Raw genomic sequence first — 16,397 nt, 5'->3', positions numbered from 1 at the left:
AAAATTATCTTGCTGCATGGACAGATAATTTTACTTGACAAGATATCTTGGAATAAGTTGGTTACAACCTAGAATTAGTTTTAATAACCTCAGAGTTGGCATCTTGTATTCTTCTACACCGCAAAAATGATATCTTAACAAGTTAGAATATCTTGAATATACTGTAGTTGAAATGATCTAGCATTTCCTATTAGAATACAAGACACCAACTCTGAGGTTATTAAAACTAATTCTAGGTTGTAACCAATGTATTCCAAGATGTCTTGTCAAGTAAAATTATCTGTCCATGCAGCAAGATAATTTCACTAGTAGTAAGGAATTTTCTTCTCAAATTAAGTTTTCAATTTTTTGCAGTGTTGATGGTGAAATCTCTAAATTCCTTGCAATCATATGTAGAGAAAAGTTGTTCTTAAACTGTTGGATTATTTGTCCATGAAATTTTCACAAAGTGTTGAACCTTGCCCCATCTTTGCTTGTGAACAACTGAGCTTTTCACTGATGTCCCTTTGACCTGTTAACAATTAACCTGTTTACCTGTAGAAGGTTCCAAATAGGTGTTTTTTGAGCATTCCACAAGTTTCCTAGCCTTTTGTTTTCCCTGTCCCAACTTAAACTATAATGTTTATCAGTTTGAACATTAAATATCTTGTCTTTATATTGCATTCAATTGAAAATAGGTCAAAAAGGATTTGCAAATAATTAAATTGTGTTTTTATTTGTTTTACACAGCATCCCAACTTTTTTTGGAATCAGGGTTGCAAAATGGAATTGGATTGAAATTGTGTCTGATGACTAATCATCACACAACTGATTAACGATTATCTTCTGGCAAACTTTTAAAACTTTTTTTGGGGCTTTTTTTTTTTCACCTTTATTGGATAGGACAGTGTAGAGACAGGGAGGAATCGGGAAATGACCTCGGGTCGGAATCGAACCCGGGGCCCCAGATTTATGGTACCTTAGCCACCTGAGCCACGACTTTAAAACTTTTATAATATGAATATAACAGTTGCCATGTTTCTCAATTTGCAATTTGAAATTGCAACTGAACTGGCCTGGGAATGCCTCAGTGTTCTTCCCGAGGAGCTGCCCGAGGTGTTTGGGGAAAGGGAAGTTTGGGCTTCCATGCTCAGACTGCTGCCTCCGTGACCCAGCCCCGGATAAGCGGAAGAAGACGAGACGAGACGAGAAATTGCTAACTAAAAAAATGACTAACGTGAATTTCAAAAAAAAAAAATTCAAATACTGCTAAAAAGTTTTTATGCTTGCCTGAAATGGTTCTGCAGATGATTTGAGAAAGCAATACTTCACAAAATTGAAATGGAAAAATGTTTCGCATTTAAGTCACATGACATGACATGAAGAGCAAATGGAAACGCTACTTTTCTGAAAAAAGAGCACTCTGTAAGATCTATCGCGAGAGGAGAAATCCAGCTTTAATTGCGTAACATCACTCAGTGGAAACTCAGACCATTCTCAATTGTGTTTTGTCAAAAATTTTAAACTATCGCTTCTATTTTGCGCAAAATTGCAATGGAAACCCAGCTAGAAATGTAACAATGCACACATACTGTATGATGGTACAACACATAGAATATACTGATAAAACAAATGAAAACAAACATCTGGTTTACTAACTGCACATAAATCTAGATTGTGGAATCTAATGATTAATTATGTGATCAGCTCAAATAATAGCCGATAACATAAGTCAGGGTGTTTTGTATAAAGACCCGCATAGTTAAAAGAGATGAAGCATCTCTAGTGCTGTAATAACTGTTTTCCCACATAGCACACAGGGAACATTTCTCTACGTGTGTGTTCCTGAACGAGGATCCTATGTTTACGCCATTTCTTTTCTTTTGCTTTGTGTGCTGCCATTCCTACTCTCATTCTCACTGACCACTCTGTAATGACTCGTCTTCTTCTTCTTCGACAGTATATCTCACCGAGCCGGCCCGAGGGCCCAGAAATCTGAAGAAGTCCACAACAGCAAGTGACAGCTAAAGTCACTGTTTTCTATTTTGCCTTGAGGGAGGAATGCAGGAATTTAGACACACACACAAACAGAAAAAGAGAAGAAAAACAAAGACAGAAAAAGAACAGAAAGACATAAATAGGAAACGAGTCAGCAGGTCAAGAGAGAACGGAACAAAATAAGAACAAAAGATTGTTTTACCATGAGGTACTGGCGTGCCAGGCAGACAGAGTCGATGGTACCCTGGATATAGACGGTCGATTTTTTTTGCGGACAGTTTGGATCAGGGAAGTGCACTTGAGCGCCAGTTCTCTGCATGATGTGCTTGATGTTGCTGCCGTTGCGGCCCATCATGGCAAGGTGGTGCTGGGGCGCAATGTCTAGCTGTGTGCTCACGGTAATGGCGCTTGCCAGGCTCCCAGCTAAGTGCTCCAATAACATGGCCGTGCCTCTCTGCAGCACAACCACAAAAAAAAAAAACATGATTTGAAATGATCACTCAGATCCTCCAGTGGCTTTCATCAGACCTATCAGAAGCAACTAAACAGCATCTCTTTTGGTTTACAGTACATCTTAAACTGTCTTGAATGAAAAAAAGGCACGAGTGATGTAATACAACCAGTACAACACCAACATGGATTATTTTCCAATTATAACAGCATGGCTTGGAGTGTGATTCTGATTTTACTTCATCGGTTTACCAAAGATTACAATTTTTAATTTATTAATCAACTTACTCATTGCGCTTTTTGACCATTTATGGTTACATTTAATGTTATGCAGCGTCCACGAAAGAAGTTTGTTCCTGTTAACATTTACTTTACAGAAGCTATAAAGAGTCACTTTCTCTCACCAGCCTTTCTTTTTCCTCTCTGTTAAAATCCATAATAAAAAAGTGCAGTTACTGAGAAACCGGAAAGCATATACTTCTCTGTACTGAAAACTCCTCTGTGGTGCAAAACATACTGACTGTTACAAAGTGCCTTTCATGAACCATGAAGAAACTTCATCATATCAATGATCACACATTACAAGAAATTGTCGATTTATTATTAGGCTTAGATTATGTGGAGTGTCAATCATACAAGTTCCCAGTGGTGAACTGTTACCATTAGAGCTGGGACTTGAGCTCAGCCTAAACTTAGCCAGACACCAAAAAAGCAACAGGGCAAAGGATTTTGTAAGGGATTAGTGGCAGGCTGCCAGGTCGCTCTGTTGTGTGTAGCTGTTGATGTTGATTTTAAAAGTAACTAACTAAATTACAGAGGGAAATGAATACTTAAGTCTGAGAGAAAAATACTGTAGCGAGCGTGCAGCATGGAAGAAGAGTCTGGAGACAGAAATCTTAGTTTCTCAGTCGTTAGCCTGTGCTACTTGCTCTCAATAGCACTGGCTTGACTGCTTTATTAGCATTCGCTAACACTACTGATGAACGCTACACCGGGTGGAAGGTGACTTCACTGCTGTCCTGACGGTGCTGATTCGTGGTTAAGCTTGCGTTGGCCTTCGAGTAGGTCTAGGGCGATAAATTTTTGGTCCCCCCCCCCACTATAAATCAAAATCTGATTGGTTAATTCATCTGTCACTTCCTACATAAACATACACTACCATGGCCTTCTGTCCCAGCAATGAAGTCCTAACCAATGAGTGAGCAGCTCTAAACTCTTCTCAGCTGAGAGACAACAAACAAAAAATTCTCATTGCATAACTTGATTTTAATGTTTTCAGGACAGTAACCCTTTCATTTCTGAAGCAAATTTGAGAGAAAATGAGGCCAAATTAAAATAATTATAATGAAATTATGAAAAAATGAAAGCAATTAATGAATGAAAAAAATATATATAACATTTGAAATGCCGATATGTTTGGGCCTCCTCTGAAGGCCTAGAAGGTTCTGATGGTTCTCCTCTGGAAGTTCCTGTATATGAGCCGTTACTATAGCAACAATCAGGTTTGTAGTACTTGAGTCCAGGACTTGGACTCGAGTCCGACTTGTGCCCTAATTTTAAGGACTCTTGACTCGACTTGGACTTGAGCACTGATGACTCAGACTTGGACTCGTACATTAACCGCATTCAGACTCGTAAATTGGAGATGAGGACTTGGAATTTTCTTTACTTTTTTGTACCATGCCATACTAATTTGGCAGAAGATATTTATATCTACATTACTTTTTGTATGAGTTTCGTGCAAGAGTGTCACACCTGTGCGCTTTGGTGCGTGCATCAGATAGACTCTCGGGCACGCTCCGGACAGCACGTGCGCCAAGCGGACTCTCATGCGCACACCGTAAACGGTTTCACATAAAGGCAGCAACAGCCACCGTCAAATGATGCAGTTGGAGTCTTGTTCTCGGACTCAACTCGGATCAGTAGTGGACTTGACTCAAAGCTTTCTTTAATTACTTGGACTTGACTCGGACTTGAACCCTGGGGACTCGAGACTGGGCTCGGACTCGAGGTTTAGCGACTCGACTACAACACTGGTAACAATATTCTAATAACATTAACGTATTAAAATGAGCACATTAATATATAATTGTGGTTTATGGTACAGCAAGAATTATCGTCAGAGCCATGCTGTTATAGAAAATGAATCCACATCTTCCAGTTCGAGAATTCAACCTGCACCAATATAAAATTCTCTGAATCTCTTGTAATAATATGAGATGCACGTCTGGCCTTCTGGAATGATCTTTTTTTTTTTTGGTCAGTTGTTGAAGAAAAGAACATGTTTTGTTTTTTTATTTTGTGGCCCCTTTGGCTCCCATTTACTGCCTGTAGAGGCACTTGGTTTTGGCTTGGGTATTACCACCCCGGCTCTCAGCGCATACCACACATTGCAAGTGGCCTTCTGGGGAGCCTCTTTTCTCCAAGTCTGGCCCCAGCAGGCCACTTGGTAGTGATGGGAAGATCATGAGTAATAGATCAGGCTCAAAGCCCAATACTAGACTGTGGAACTTCTCATCACAAAGCACACAGAGTGTGGCCACATTCACCTGCATGTTTAAAACATGAAGCCATGGCCTAATGATTAGAGACGCAGCTTTAGGACCAAAAGGTTGCTGGTTCAATTCCCTGGACTAGCAAGAATGGCTAAAGTGCCCTTGAGTAATGTACCCAACCCCTAACTGCTCTCCAGGCTGCTCTGGGTATGTTGTATGCCACTCTCAGGGATGTGATTTGGGGCTGGTGAAATTATCTAAAAATTTTAGCCGGGGGTCTGGGGGCCACAGGCCCCCAGCTGGTCCAGGGCAGCGCCCTGGTGGGGGGACAAGGGGGGCGAAGCTCCTGGGTTCTGGGGGTTTCTGACTTAAAAATTGTACTAAAATGGCAAGCAAACACACAAGAAAAAACTTGTCATGATTAACAAATTCAAGCCAATTTAATGGTCAACATGCAACTCTGACACACACTCTCACACACACACACACACTCTCACTCACACACACACACTCTCTCTCACTCACACACACACTCTTACTCACACACACACACACACACTCACACACTCTCTCTCTCTCTCTCACTCACACCCCCCCCCCCCCAAAGAACCAGCACGGGCAGGGCGCGCTAGCCCCGCGCCTCGGGACGTAATTCGCCCCGAGGCGAGCCGCGGCGCTCCGCTTAGGTTTCGTTTCTATCCCGGGCTCCAGCCCGACTTTGCACGCTCGTAGCTCAGGCAGGGGAGGTCCTAGCATCCCCAAACTTGACAGCCAGAGACCTCTGCCCTCTCCCCAAAGAACGAAATCGCTGAACAAATGTCTCACAGTCTTATGTCCAACATCTGTAGCAACCTCTTTACGCTCGATCACGGAGGCTGCCATCTTTCAACTCTTTGTTTGAAGCGAGCTTACGTACAGCTATCTAACAAGCGCGTTCATTGGTTGTTACAGAGCGATGGGCCAATCACGTACCTCGTTTCATCTCAATGACGGAAATACTGAAAGTCGGAACGAATAGGATATGAATACGGATTTTTGAGCGAAAAATCGGAAAAATTTTTTTTTTTCAAATTTTGAGGTGAAAAAAGCGGAATTCCGCGAATTCGCGGAAAAATCACGTCCCTGTACTCTGGATAAGAGCGTCTGCTAAACGCCTGTAATGCAATGTAAAATAGCAGCCTCAGTGATATAAGCTTCAAAATAAGTGTGTAGAATCTGGACTTTTAGCTTTTCCTCTTAATGCATCTGAAATTTACTTTAATACCAGACAACATAGAAAGAAATAATCAGGTGGCTGCAGATTGTGTATACTTTCACAGCTGCAATGTTGTTCTGGGAGCCTCTCACAACCCCAGTAGCACCGTAGAGCCTCGAACGCTGCTTGAAGGCCACAGAGATGTTGTATGTCTGAGAGATGTGCTGGATGGCTGGAGAGCTGGGGTCAGGGTTCAGCTGTACTATGACGGGCAGCTCGAACATTAACACCAGAGGCAGCAGCTCCTGAAAAAAAAGAAAAGAAAAAAAAAGATATGGCTTCACTGAAATCTTTTATCTGGGATATCTGATACCTGCTGATCAGTCTAAACGGGAACCAAGAGTTTGGCGCCATCATTGGGGATGTGTGACCTTGGCCAAATCCACACCCAAAACCGCTGTGTTTGGCCTGTGGCCATATCAAGGTTTTTTTTAAATGCACAGGCGAATTAAAGTTCTTTGCTAAATTCCTGCGGTCATAAGATGCATGTTACAAAGGACTCCAGAGAAAAAAAAGTTATAGCACAAAAAAAATTAAATAATCATGAGCAAAAGCTTTGCTCCATATTACCATCATCTATGATTTTGATCCTTCATGTGCCCTAGAAAGATGAAATGGTAAACAAGAGCGACCAGTTAGAGCAAACGCACCCTTGATTAGTCCCATATGCGACAGGGCCTGCGCGTGCACTCACATACTGTACCAGGGGCCAAAATGAAAGGCCTTGTGAACCCCTTCAGATGTGGTAAAGGAAGGAACTTCCTCTGAAATGTAAAGGCATCCAGAAACATCAGCAGCAGTCAAGGACAAAGTGCTTATGCTTGAACATTCCTAGGGTGCATGTAAGCTAACAATTTTCTCATTCTCATGGGGCTTAAAACCAATACCCAGGTTCTGATTTTGTTCATCAAACCATCATATTTGAATTTTACTCCCAAAGGATCGTTTTTAAATGGAGAATCGCTAACTGTAATGCGTTTGGTTTTTTGCATATTTGCAAAAAGAGCCTTTATAAAATCATTCTGGCTCATTATAAAAAGAATGAACTCTGCTCCAAGAGGAATGCAAGGCTAATTTTTAAATCGGCTAATCTCACTGAAGCATTCAAACAACAGTTTTAATCTCTGAAAGACAGGAAGTCGAATGGTTTCTGGTCAATCTTACTGATAATACCTAGAAAGACAATGACAGCAAGAGGAAAATGCTTCTCATGATAGTGACCGTGCCTTCCTGAACGTTTATGAATATTAATATCAGCCTGCAGAACTCTGGTCTCAGGCTGGCAGGAAAAAAGAGAAAGGAAAACTTCAAATTTCAGTCTTCTACTTAAGCGGGTCGGTCAAATGCACTCCATCTTTCTTCATGCTGTCCACTAGCTGTCAAGACAAATGAGAAAAACTAAGGCAGGCACTCCTTCAAAGACCGAGAGGAAAAAGGAAAAGTGGAGATGATTGGAGTGGTCAGGAGTGGAATTTCCAGCAGCATAAGTCACGCGAGAAAGATGGAGCACGAGAGAGGAAGAGTGAGAGCGAGCGAGCAAGCAAGAGAGAAAAAGAGAGAGAGAGAGAGCACTAGCGGCTTGTTGGTCTTTCATTCCCAAGTTTATGTTTCACCCACATCACTTTGCTTATACTTTATGACTCAAAACCCACACTTGGACTTCCTGTCGAGGTGCTCATTTCTTACAAATTGCTTTATAAATGGTAAAATCTTTGCTATGATTTCTGGTGTAAAAACCTACAATTAATTGGGGCTCAGTTTCGGAACTAAATCCCAAGATATGGTCTTGCTCGTGCTTGTTCTTTAAGAAAAAAAAAATTGTTAGGAAGAACCTACTGAGGCTTGTAACCTGAGGAAAGGGCCCGGGTGCCACTGAATCAAACCATAGCAGCAAAAACACTCAGCTAATTGGCCCATAATGCCAGCAGCTTACAGTTAAAGAAAAAAACAAAACAAAACAGCTCTGGGTCACTGCCATGTGTTTCACATCAGAGATTAAAAAAAATTAAAAATCCAGGGCGTCCAATCTCATGCTCTGTTTTCACCATATTTTACTTAAATCCACCAAAAAAAAAAAAAAATCAATTTCTACTTAAATCCCATAGTAACCTTCTCAAAACTGGTTACAGAGTTCTCATGCACTGCATATTCTGGGTTTTTTTTTTCTGTTCTACAACGTCTGATCCAACTAATCAGGTAAGTAACAGCCACTTCTTTGAGTAGATCATGAGTATGCTAGGACTGGGAAAACATTAAACTGTACAGAACAAGGTTACTCCAGGACAAGGACTAGAAACTACTAGACTAAAGGCACCTATTTGTCTTGTAAACACAAGACCAGCAGGGGGCAGCACTTCAAGCTTTCATACAAAGGCTTTTCCTTTATTCACAGAGGAATGCAGGTGAAAACCTTATTTTAGCTGTTAAAAACATTATACATGTCAACACCATCCACCTCAACAACCCATGACCTCCACTCACAAACATTCATCTACTGACCAGGACAGCATGTATGTTGGACACCAGTCCCGAAGTGTTAAGTAACCATGTGTTCTCATGCACAGCTCATAAAAAGCAGCTATAAAAGTATTCACGAGCCACTGTCCGGTGTTTTTACTTACCCTGATTCTTGCCCGAGCTGCCTCCACTCCTCCTGGCTGGCCTGCAATAGACACCTACAGAGATGGAGACAGAAAATTCACGTAATCATACACGTCCTCAGTGCATGTGAGTGTCTGTTAAGTCCCTTAACAAATGTAATGGGATGTTTGATCATTTTGACCATCAGCTCTGAGTCAACCATATAAACCGATTACCCAATAAACTGAGATGGGTGTAACTAAGGACAAATAATAAAGAGCATCAGACTTTTTACGAAATTGGAGAAATGGCTCGGGATGTCTAACATTCCTTCAGTCTCCTTTAAAATGAAACATGTGTTGTCATAATGAAATACTGCATCTTTCAAAAGTACATAAACAAGAGCCTAGCCATCAATTGTTATCGTTGGTACTCGACCAAGAGCCTGGATCTTTCTGCAGGCGTAATCAGTAGTGTGAGGGGGCCAACACACTTCTTTATCGCACACTTGCTGGCTGTTAGTTACATGACACATTCATTCAAAATTCTATGGATACAATCACCCAATAGACTAGAGGACCTTAGAGTTGAGATTTGGTGAAGCTACCTGTTGCGCAATCATGGCTTCCCACTGAGGACATGGCAAAACATAATTACCAAATGTTCTGCTACATCCCAACTTGGACTGAGCTGGAAACTTATCTTAAGTCCGATTAATGGAGCTCTAATGTAGGGCTATTCAAGGGTTATAGGTTCCTGAGTGGGGAGGAAGGTTACAAAAACAATACCAGATGATAAGCCAAAGATATTTGATCAAGAAGCTAAAAATGTATAATTTGTCTTTTCCATCCATCCATCCATCCATCCATCCATCCATCCATCCATCCATCCATCCATCCATCCATCCATTATCTAGAGTCGTGGCCAAAAGTTTTGAGACTGACAAATTTTGGTTTTCACAAAGTTTGCTGCTTCAGTGTTTTTAGATCTTTTTGTCAATGTTTCTATGGTATACTGAAGTACAATTATAAGCATTTCATAAGTTTCAAAGGCTTTTATTGACAAATACATCAAGTTTATGCAAAGAGTTAATATTTACAGTGTTGACCCTTCTTTTGCAAGACTCCTGCAATTCGCCCTGGCATGCTAGATATCAGCTTCTGGGCCAAATCCTGACTGATGGCAACCCATTCTTGCATAATCAGTGCTTGGAGTTTATCACAATTGTTGGGTTTTTGTTTGTCCACTTGCTTTTTGAGGATTGACCACAGGTTCTCGATGGGATTAAGATCTGGGGAGTTTCCTGGCCATGGACCCAAAATTTCAATGTTTTGTTTCCCTGAGCCACTGAGTTATCACTTTTGCCTTGTGACATGGCGCTTCATCATGCTGGAAAAAGCATTGTTCATCACCAAATTGCTCCTGAATCGTTGGGAGAAGTTGCTCTTGGAGGATGTTTTGATACCATTCTTTATTCATGGCAGTGTTCTTAGGCAAAATTGTGAGTGAGCCCACTCCCTTGGATGAGAAGCAACCTCACACATGAATAGTCTCAGGATGCTTTACTGTTGGTATGACACAGGACTCATGGTAGTGCTCACCTTTTCTTCTCTGGACAATCATTTTTCCAGATGTCCCAAAGAGTCTGAAGGGAGTTTCATCAGAGAAAATAACTTTACTCCAGTCCTCTGCAGTCCAATCCCTGTACTTCCTGCAGAATGTCAGTCTGTCTTTGATGTTTTTCTTGGAGAGAAGTAGCTTCTTTGCTGCCCTTCTTGACACCAGACCATCTTCCAAAAGTCTTCGACTCACTGTGCGTGCAGATGCACTCACGCTTATCTGCTGCCATTCCTAAGCAAGCTCTGCATTGGTGGTGACCCGATCCCATAGCTGAATCCTCTTTAGGAGACAGTCCTGGCACTTGCTGGGCTATTCTTGGGCACCCTGAAGCCTTCTTCACAGCAATTGAACCTCTCTCCTTGAAGTCCGTGCGCACCATGTCACAAGGCAAAAGTGATAACTAAGTGGCTCAGGGAAAAAAACATTGAAATTTTGGGTCCATGGCCAGGAAACTCCCCAGATCGTAATACTATCGAGAACCTGTGGTCAATCCTCAAAAGGCAGGTGGACAAACTAAAACCCAAGAATTGTGATAAACTCCAAGCACTGATTATGCAAGAATGGGTTGCCATCAGTCAGGATTTGGCCCAGAAGCTGATATCCAGCATGCCAGGGCGAATTGCAGGAGTCTTGCAAAAGAAGGGTCAACACTGTAAATATTAACTCTTTGCATAAACTTGATGTATTTGCCAATAAAAGCCTTTGAAACTTATGAAATGCTTATAATTACACTTCAGTATACCATAGAAACATCTGACAAAAAGATCTAAAAACACTGATGCAGCAGACTTTGTGAAAAACAAAATTTGTGTCAGTCTCAAAACTTTTTGCCACGACTGTATACTGCTTATCCATTGAGGTTCCCAGTCAACTAGTAGGCTCAAACCCACAACCTTCTTGCTGTGAAGAGACAGTGCTAACTACTGTACCTCCATGTAGTGTTTTTTTTCCAGCAGGACTATTTTAATTACAGTTATGTTTTCGTCTGTTTGTTTGTTTGCTTGTCTGTTTCCAACGTAACTCAAAAAGTAGTGAACAGATTTTGATGAAATTTGGAGGAAAAGTGAGCCATGGGCCAAGGAACAAATTATTAGATTTTGATGCAAATCCGAAGATGCATGTGGATCCAGGATTTTTTTTTTGTCTGTTCCCAACATAACTCAAAAAGTAGTGAACGGAATTTGATGAAATTTGGTTTTCAGCTTGGTTCAAGTGATTTGATTTTGATGTTGATTCGGCTCAGGGTCTAGATTTTGAATCTTTCTATTTCCTTTTCCATTTCTGTTTCCAGTTGAGAGCATGCTGTGCATATTTTAGCTGCCACTTCTCACTGGAGCTTTTTACTTTTCTTTTTTTCCTCCCTTTGTTTTTCTTTTTTGTGATTGTATGATTTGATGTTTGTTCTTTGTTTGAATGTTCTTTGTTTGGGTGTTTTGACTGCCGGTTGTGGTGTAGCTCCGGACCCAGTTTTGGGCGTCGGTTTCCTTCAGGCCTTGATCTGCCATGGGTGATACCTGTGGTCCTCGCTATGGACTGCAGTGAGCTCGGTGCTCTTTTTAACATCAGGGTTGTCCAGCACTCTGTGTGGCGGTGCTTCTGTGCTCGCTTTGTGGATCCATGGCGTGGTGTTCTGAGCGATGTAGCCTGGTGGCATTGTGGCAGCTGTATAGGCGGTGTGGGACATACCTTCATGCGCCTTTTGGTGGGACTATGGGTAGCTACACCACTTACATCCTGACCCTCTTTTTTTCTTCTCTAATTGTAAAGTGACCTTGGGTGTGATAAAAGCACTATATAAATTGAAATTATTATTATATCAATTTTTCAAATGAGTAAACATCTGGATATTCTAATGTGTGGCTTGGCAGAGGTATGCACTCTGCAAGTGCCCTTCTTGGCAGATCTTTGTAAATGCAAAGAGTCATGAAACCAACCATACAACATACAGCTGGATCAACGGCCAGTCACATAAAGCATATTTAAATAGCAGCAAATGGCATTACATATTATTTCTATGGTTACATATTAGACCAAATCTTTATAAAAAAAAAACCTGCATTATTTTTACCCAAATGACAAACATGATTTTGTTTTTAATTTAACAATGCCGCTGAAGGCTTATAAATTGTTCGTTGTTATATCATCGATGGTGATTTAAGAAAGCAATAAGTTAAAAGAGGGCAAGTGTTACTTTGATTTTATCATGGATAAGGCCATTCTTGGGCAGAAGCGAAGTGGTTATTGAACCAGTGTTCAATAAGTAATTACATTTATTATTAATAATATTCATTCTACACAAGAAAAGTCTGTTACAAGTATGATTTGGTTGCTAAGTAACATAATGGACAAAGATTAAGGCAGAACAATGATTTACGTGTAGCCATTTTACTGCTTCAAAAGCATTAATACAGGCTTCAATATGACTCAGCCAATAATATTTTCGAACCCATTTTATTATCATTGGAGAAAGACTGTCTATGCTAATTTTCTGTCAACATTTTTTGCTTGCAAAGTGGGAAATGTTGGTCAAATCCGATCAAAAAGTGTTTTGCTTGCCACACTGCCTCCTGCTCCACCTCACACCACTTTATCTGCCCACCTCTTACTGAAAATGAATGATTGTATCTGGTTGTGTAAAATACAAAATATGTTTTTAATTTCATTTAATCATCTGGTAATAATCCATCAAAGGGCCAGTAAAACTTTACTCAAGGGCCACTAATTGAATAGCACTGCTCTGGGCCAAACTATGAACCAAGCAGATGTTCACATTTACTTCCAATTTACTTCTTTGCCACTTGAGGACAAAGACAGTAATACGATTTCCTAGATCTAGCTGATAAAATTCCTGCTACAGGTCGCCCACAAAAGCCCCAAACATGACCATAGAATTAAGCAGGATACATGTACCAGAGACTTAGCAATGAGATGCAGAAATATTATAACTTAAATAGCAAAGCTAATCAGGGTGAAACTACGGCACGGTGGTGTAGTGGTTAGCGCTGTCGCCTCACAGCAAGAAGGTCCAGGTTCGAGCCCCGTGGCCGGCGAGGGCCTTTCTGTGCGGAGTTTGCATGTTCTCCCCGTGTCCGTGTGGGTTTCCTCCGGGTGCTCCGGTTTCCCCCACAGTCCAAAGACATGCAGGTTAGGCTAACTGGTGACTCTAAATTGACCGTAGGTGTGAATGTGAGTGTGAATGGTTGTCTGTGTCTATGTGTCAGCCCTGTGATGACCTGGCGACTTGTCCAGGGTGTACCCCGCCTTTCGCCCGTAGTCAGCTGGGATAGGCTCCAGCTTGCCTGCGACCCTGTAGAGCAGGATAAAGCGGCTAGAGATAATGAGATGAGATGAGATCAAGGTGAAACTGCAAACAGGCATGTATCCTTGACTTGCAAGTGACGTCAAAGCAAAATAGAAACCCGCATGTTGGCCATGTTGGCGGATATCCAAATGTGGGGTCAAGAGACATTCCATACAAAACATAATCACGCTTACGCAATTCTCTTTGTTTTTCCACTGCTTTAAGCGTTCTTTTTAGCTATGCCATATCTTTGTGCTGTATATGGTTGTGGTCACAACGATACTTGTGACCGTGGCACGTTCCGATTTTTTAGAATTCCGCCCGTGATTCGGAAAGAGGGCGAGGAAATTCTGAGGCTTAGTACGGAGAGGAGACGAGCACAGCTGAACAAATCGGCAGGGCTGATCTAACAGAGGCTAAAACCAAAACAGCTCGTGTTTGCAGTGATCATTTTATCTCAGGTGAGATTCAAAAGCTTTCTTGATAATATTGTGGTAGAATTTTATTTCGTGTTGCTCGAATTTTGCTATAAAATGAGTGTTCTCTTGTTGTGGTTCACTCGGTTGCTGTTATAATTTTAACACGTGTATTACCATTTCACTTCTAGGAGCGCCGGCAAAATTATACGATAGAAACAATCCAGACTGGGCACCCGCTCAGAACATGGGCTATGCTTCGTCCAAGGTCGGACTCGATTCTTCGGCAGCCGAACCAGATAGAACACAATATCTGGGTACTCAATAGTCGGTAGAAGCGTTTTATCTTCAGAAAAGACTGACTTTTTAAATAATATGGGTCAAAACCACACATACTGTAAAATACCAAATAATAGCCCGGGCGATTATTTGTCTCAATCACGTAAGAGACCCGGCGCGTATTAGAGACTAGGCGGCTATTTGGAACAGGCGATTAATTCCTTCTTCACAAACACCTTCCCCAAAATCTACCTCAAAACGGGGAAAAAATCATTCTCAGATAGGCCTACTTTTAACCAGTATAACTTACAGTTTGTTTAGAGTTAGATTACAGATAGCACGGTGCCGACTTCGGGGAATTTTGAAGACGCAGAATGCATCTTCGCATGGCACAGTCGGGGTGGATAAAGGATAAATCACACACCTTTTCCTGTTAATGACTAGTTAAGCGCATGCTTTACAAAATAATCAAGAAACCACACCATTGTCTGTGCGCAGCACTGTGATTTAATTACTCTGCAAAGTTATGGTCACTTGCTATCACCCTCACCCATGCAGCCTCCACCCTTTGCGCTTCACGATGTCTGTCAATCTGAAATTGCATGGAGGGCGCGACGTTGAAGCAACATAATTAGGGTGCGAAGTGTCAAACCAAAGGGTTTTTTCTTATGCTGAAAAATAAGTGACCTGCAGTGGCTACATACTGTCATCTTGCATCACGTTTCTCTCCAAGACGTCTCCCTATTTGGCCGATATGAGCCTGTTCCCCGAGTGAGTTGGTACGGTGGCTCGACCCCGTAGAAAACTTAAAGTTCGGATGAAAGTTAGTTGAATAGGTTACTGACTTGTAGGCCTACAAGTTGCCTGCCTGACGCGTGCTTCTGCCCAACTTGCACGACAGATTACTTGTTGAAAAGGCCCCTTGGATTAGATTGGCCGCGAGCAGACTGAAATGCATGTTAGAACGCTCTCACCTTTTTTGTAAAGCGTCTTCCAGATCCGAATGGGTAAGGGCAAGTGAAATGGTATAAGGTCTTTAATAAAACTCAGTGTGTGCTTTGACGCATGCATTCGGCAATTTAGGTCGTTTAACAGAAGCAGCAGTCCAACCTTGGAAACCCGCAGTCCTCAATGTCACCACACACGCTGGCTTTCGTTGGGTATACCCAAAGGGGTGGCTAAGACATCTGTCAAAAGTTACGGAGTTGCATTCCTCAAGAAATATTACGGTAGACCAAGATTATAACATTGAAATGGCATGTTTATTATCACGTAACAAAATGTTGTAAACAGTATTATAGAAATAATTTCATTCATTCATTCATTCATTCATTCATTCATTCATATTGTTTCGGTAGAAAACTATGCAATGCAAAATCGTTTAAACACCAGAAAACCAGAAAAGTGCTGGGCCTCAAGATTCTAGATAGAACGTTCGGACGCTTTTTTTTTTTAATTTTTTAGACCCCGGCGAGTATTCGGAACCGGCCTTTATTTGTCACAACACACGCGTACACCCGACCGTTAAAGGGAACTCGGCGGTTAATTGGAACTCGGCTATTATTTGGTATTTTACGGTATCTATCTTCTCTTTGTATCGAATCTTCACTCGACCATTCAAATTGTGGTAATACTGAGAAAATTCAGAATCATTTACAGACGCGCCTTCAGCGGCTGCCGTCCTTGTTGCTTTGTATATCCACCATCATGGCGGAAGCTCATGACGTAGCACGTTTTGATCACATGGTTGCAAGTCATCTATTATAGAAATAAGGAGGAAACAGTGATGGCTGCTAGGAAATCGAGTCCAAGGTGGCCATTTTGTGAGGATACAACTGATGTAACTGGTACTGACATGACATACATCTTAAAAGTTATAAATCTGTCTGAGTGAATGTTATAGACAGTATTTAGTGGAAAATAACCTAAGTACAAAAAATGCTTAAAAAGCATCAATAAATGCATTGGTGTTAGACGTCTCATATGTTTCTAATACTAACAGAGAAATATGTTTCATACATCTC

At 41.4% G+C, this 16,397-nt stretch overlaps 1 protein-coding gene across 1 annotated transcript in view; it reads right to left on the bottom strand.

The window, feature by feature from the left end:
- The window catches only part of bicc1b (BicC family RNA binding protein 1b), a 172,942-nt gene that overhangs the window by 47,069 nt on the left and 109,476 nt on the right, over nt 1-16,397 (bottom strand). Inside the window, exons 6-8 of the mRNA XM_060939572.1 lie at nt 8,799-8,852; nt 6,234-6,422; nt 2,180-2,431 (exon numbers count right to left, since the gene is read on the bottom strand). Of these exons, the coding sequence (XP_060795555.1) occupies nt 2,180-2,431; nt 6,234-6,422; nt 8,799-8,852 (495 nt within the window). The remainder of the gene's footprint in view (nt 1-2,179; nt 2,432-6,233; nt 6,423-8,798; nt 8,853-16,397) is intronic.

Source organism: Neoarius graeffei, chromosome 14 (assembly GCF_027579695.1).
Source record: "Neoarius graeffei isolate fNeoGra1 chromosome 14, fNeoGra1.pri, whole genome shotgun sequence".
Lineage (NCBI taxonomy): Eukaryota > Metazoa > Chordata > Actinopteri > Siluriformes > Ariidae > Neoarius > Neoarius graeffei.
Note: the sequence above shows the minus strand (reverse complement) of the source record. Positions and strands in the feature narration are given on the sequence as shown.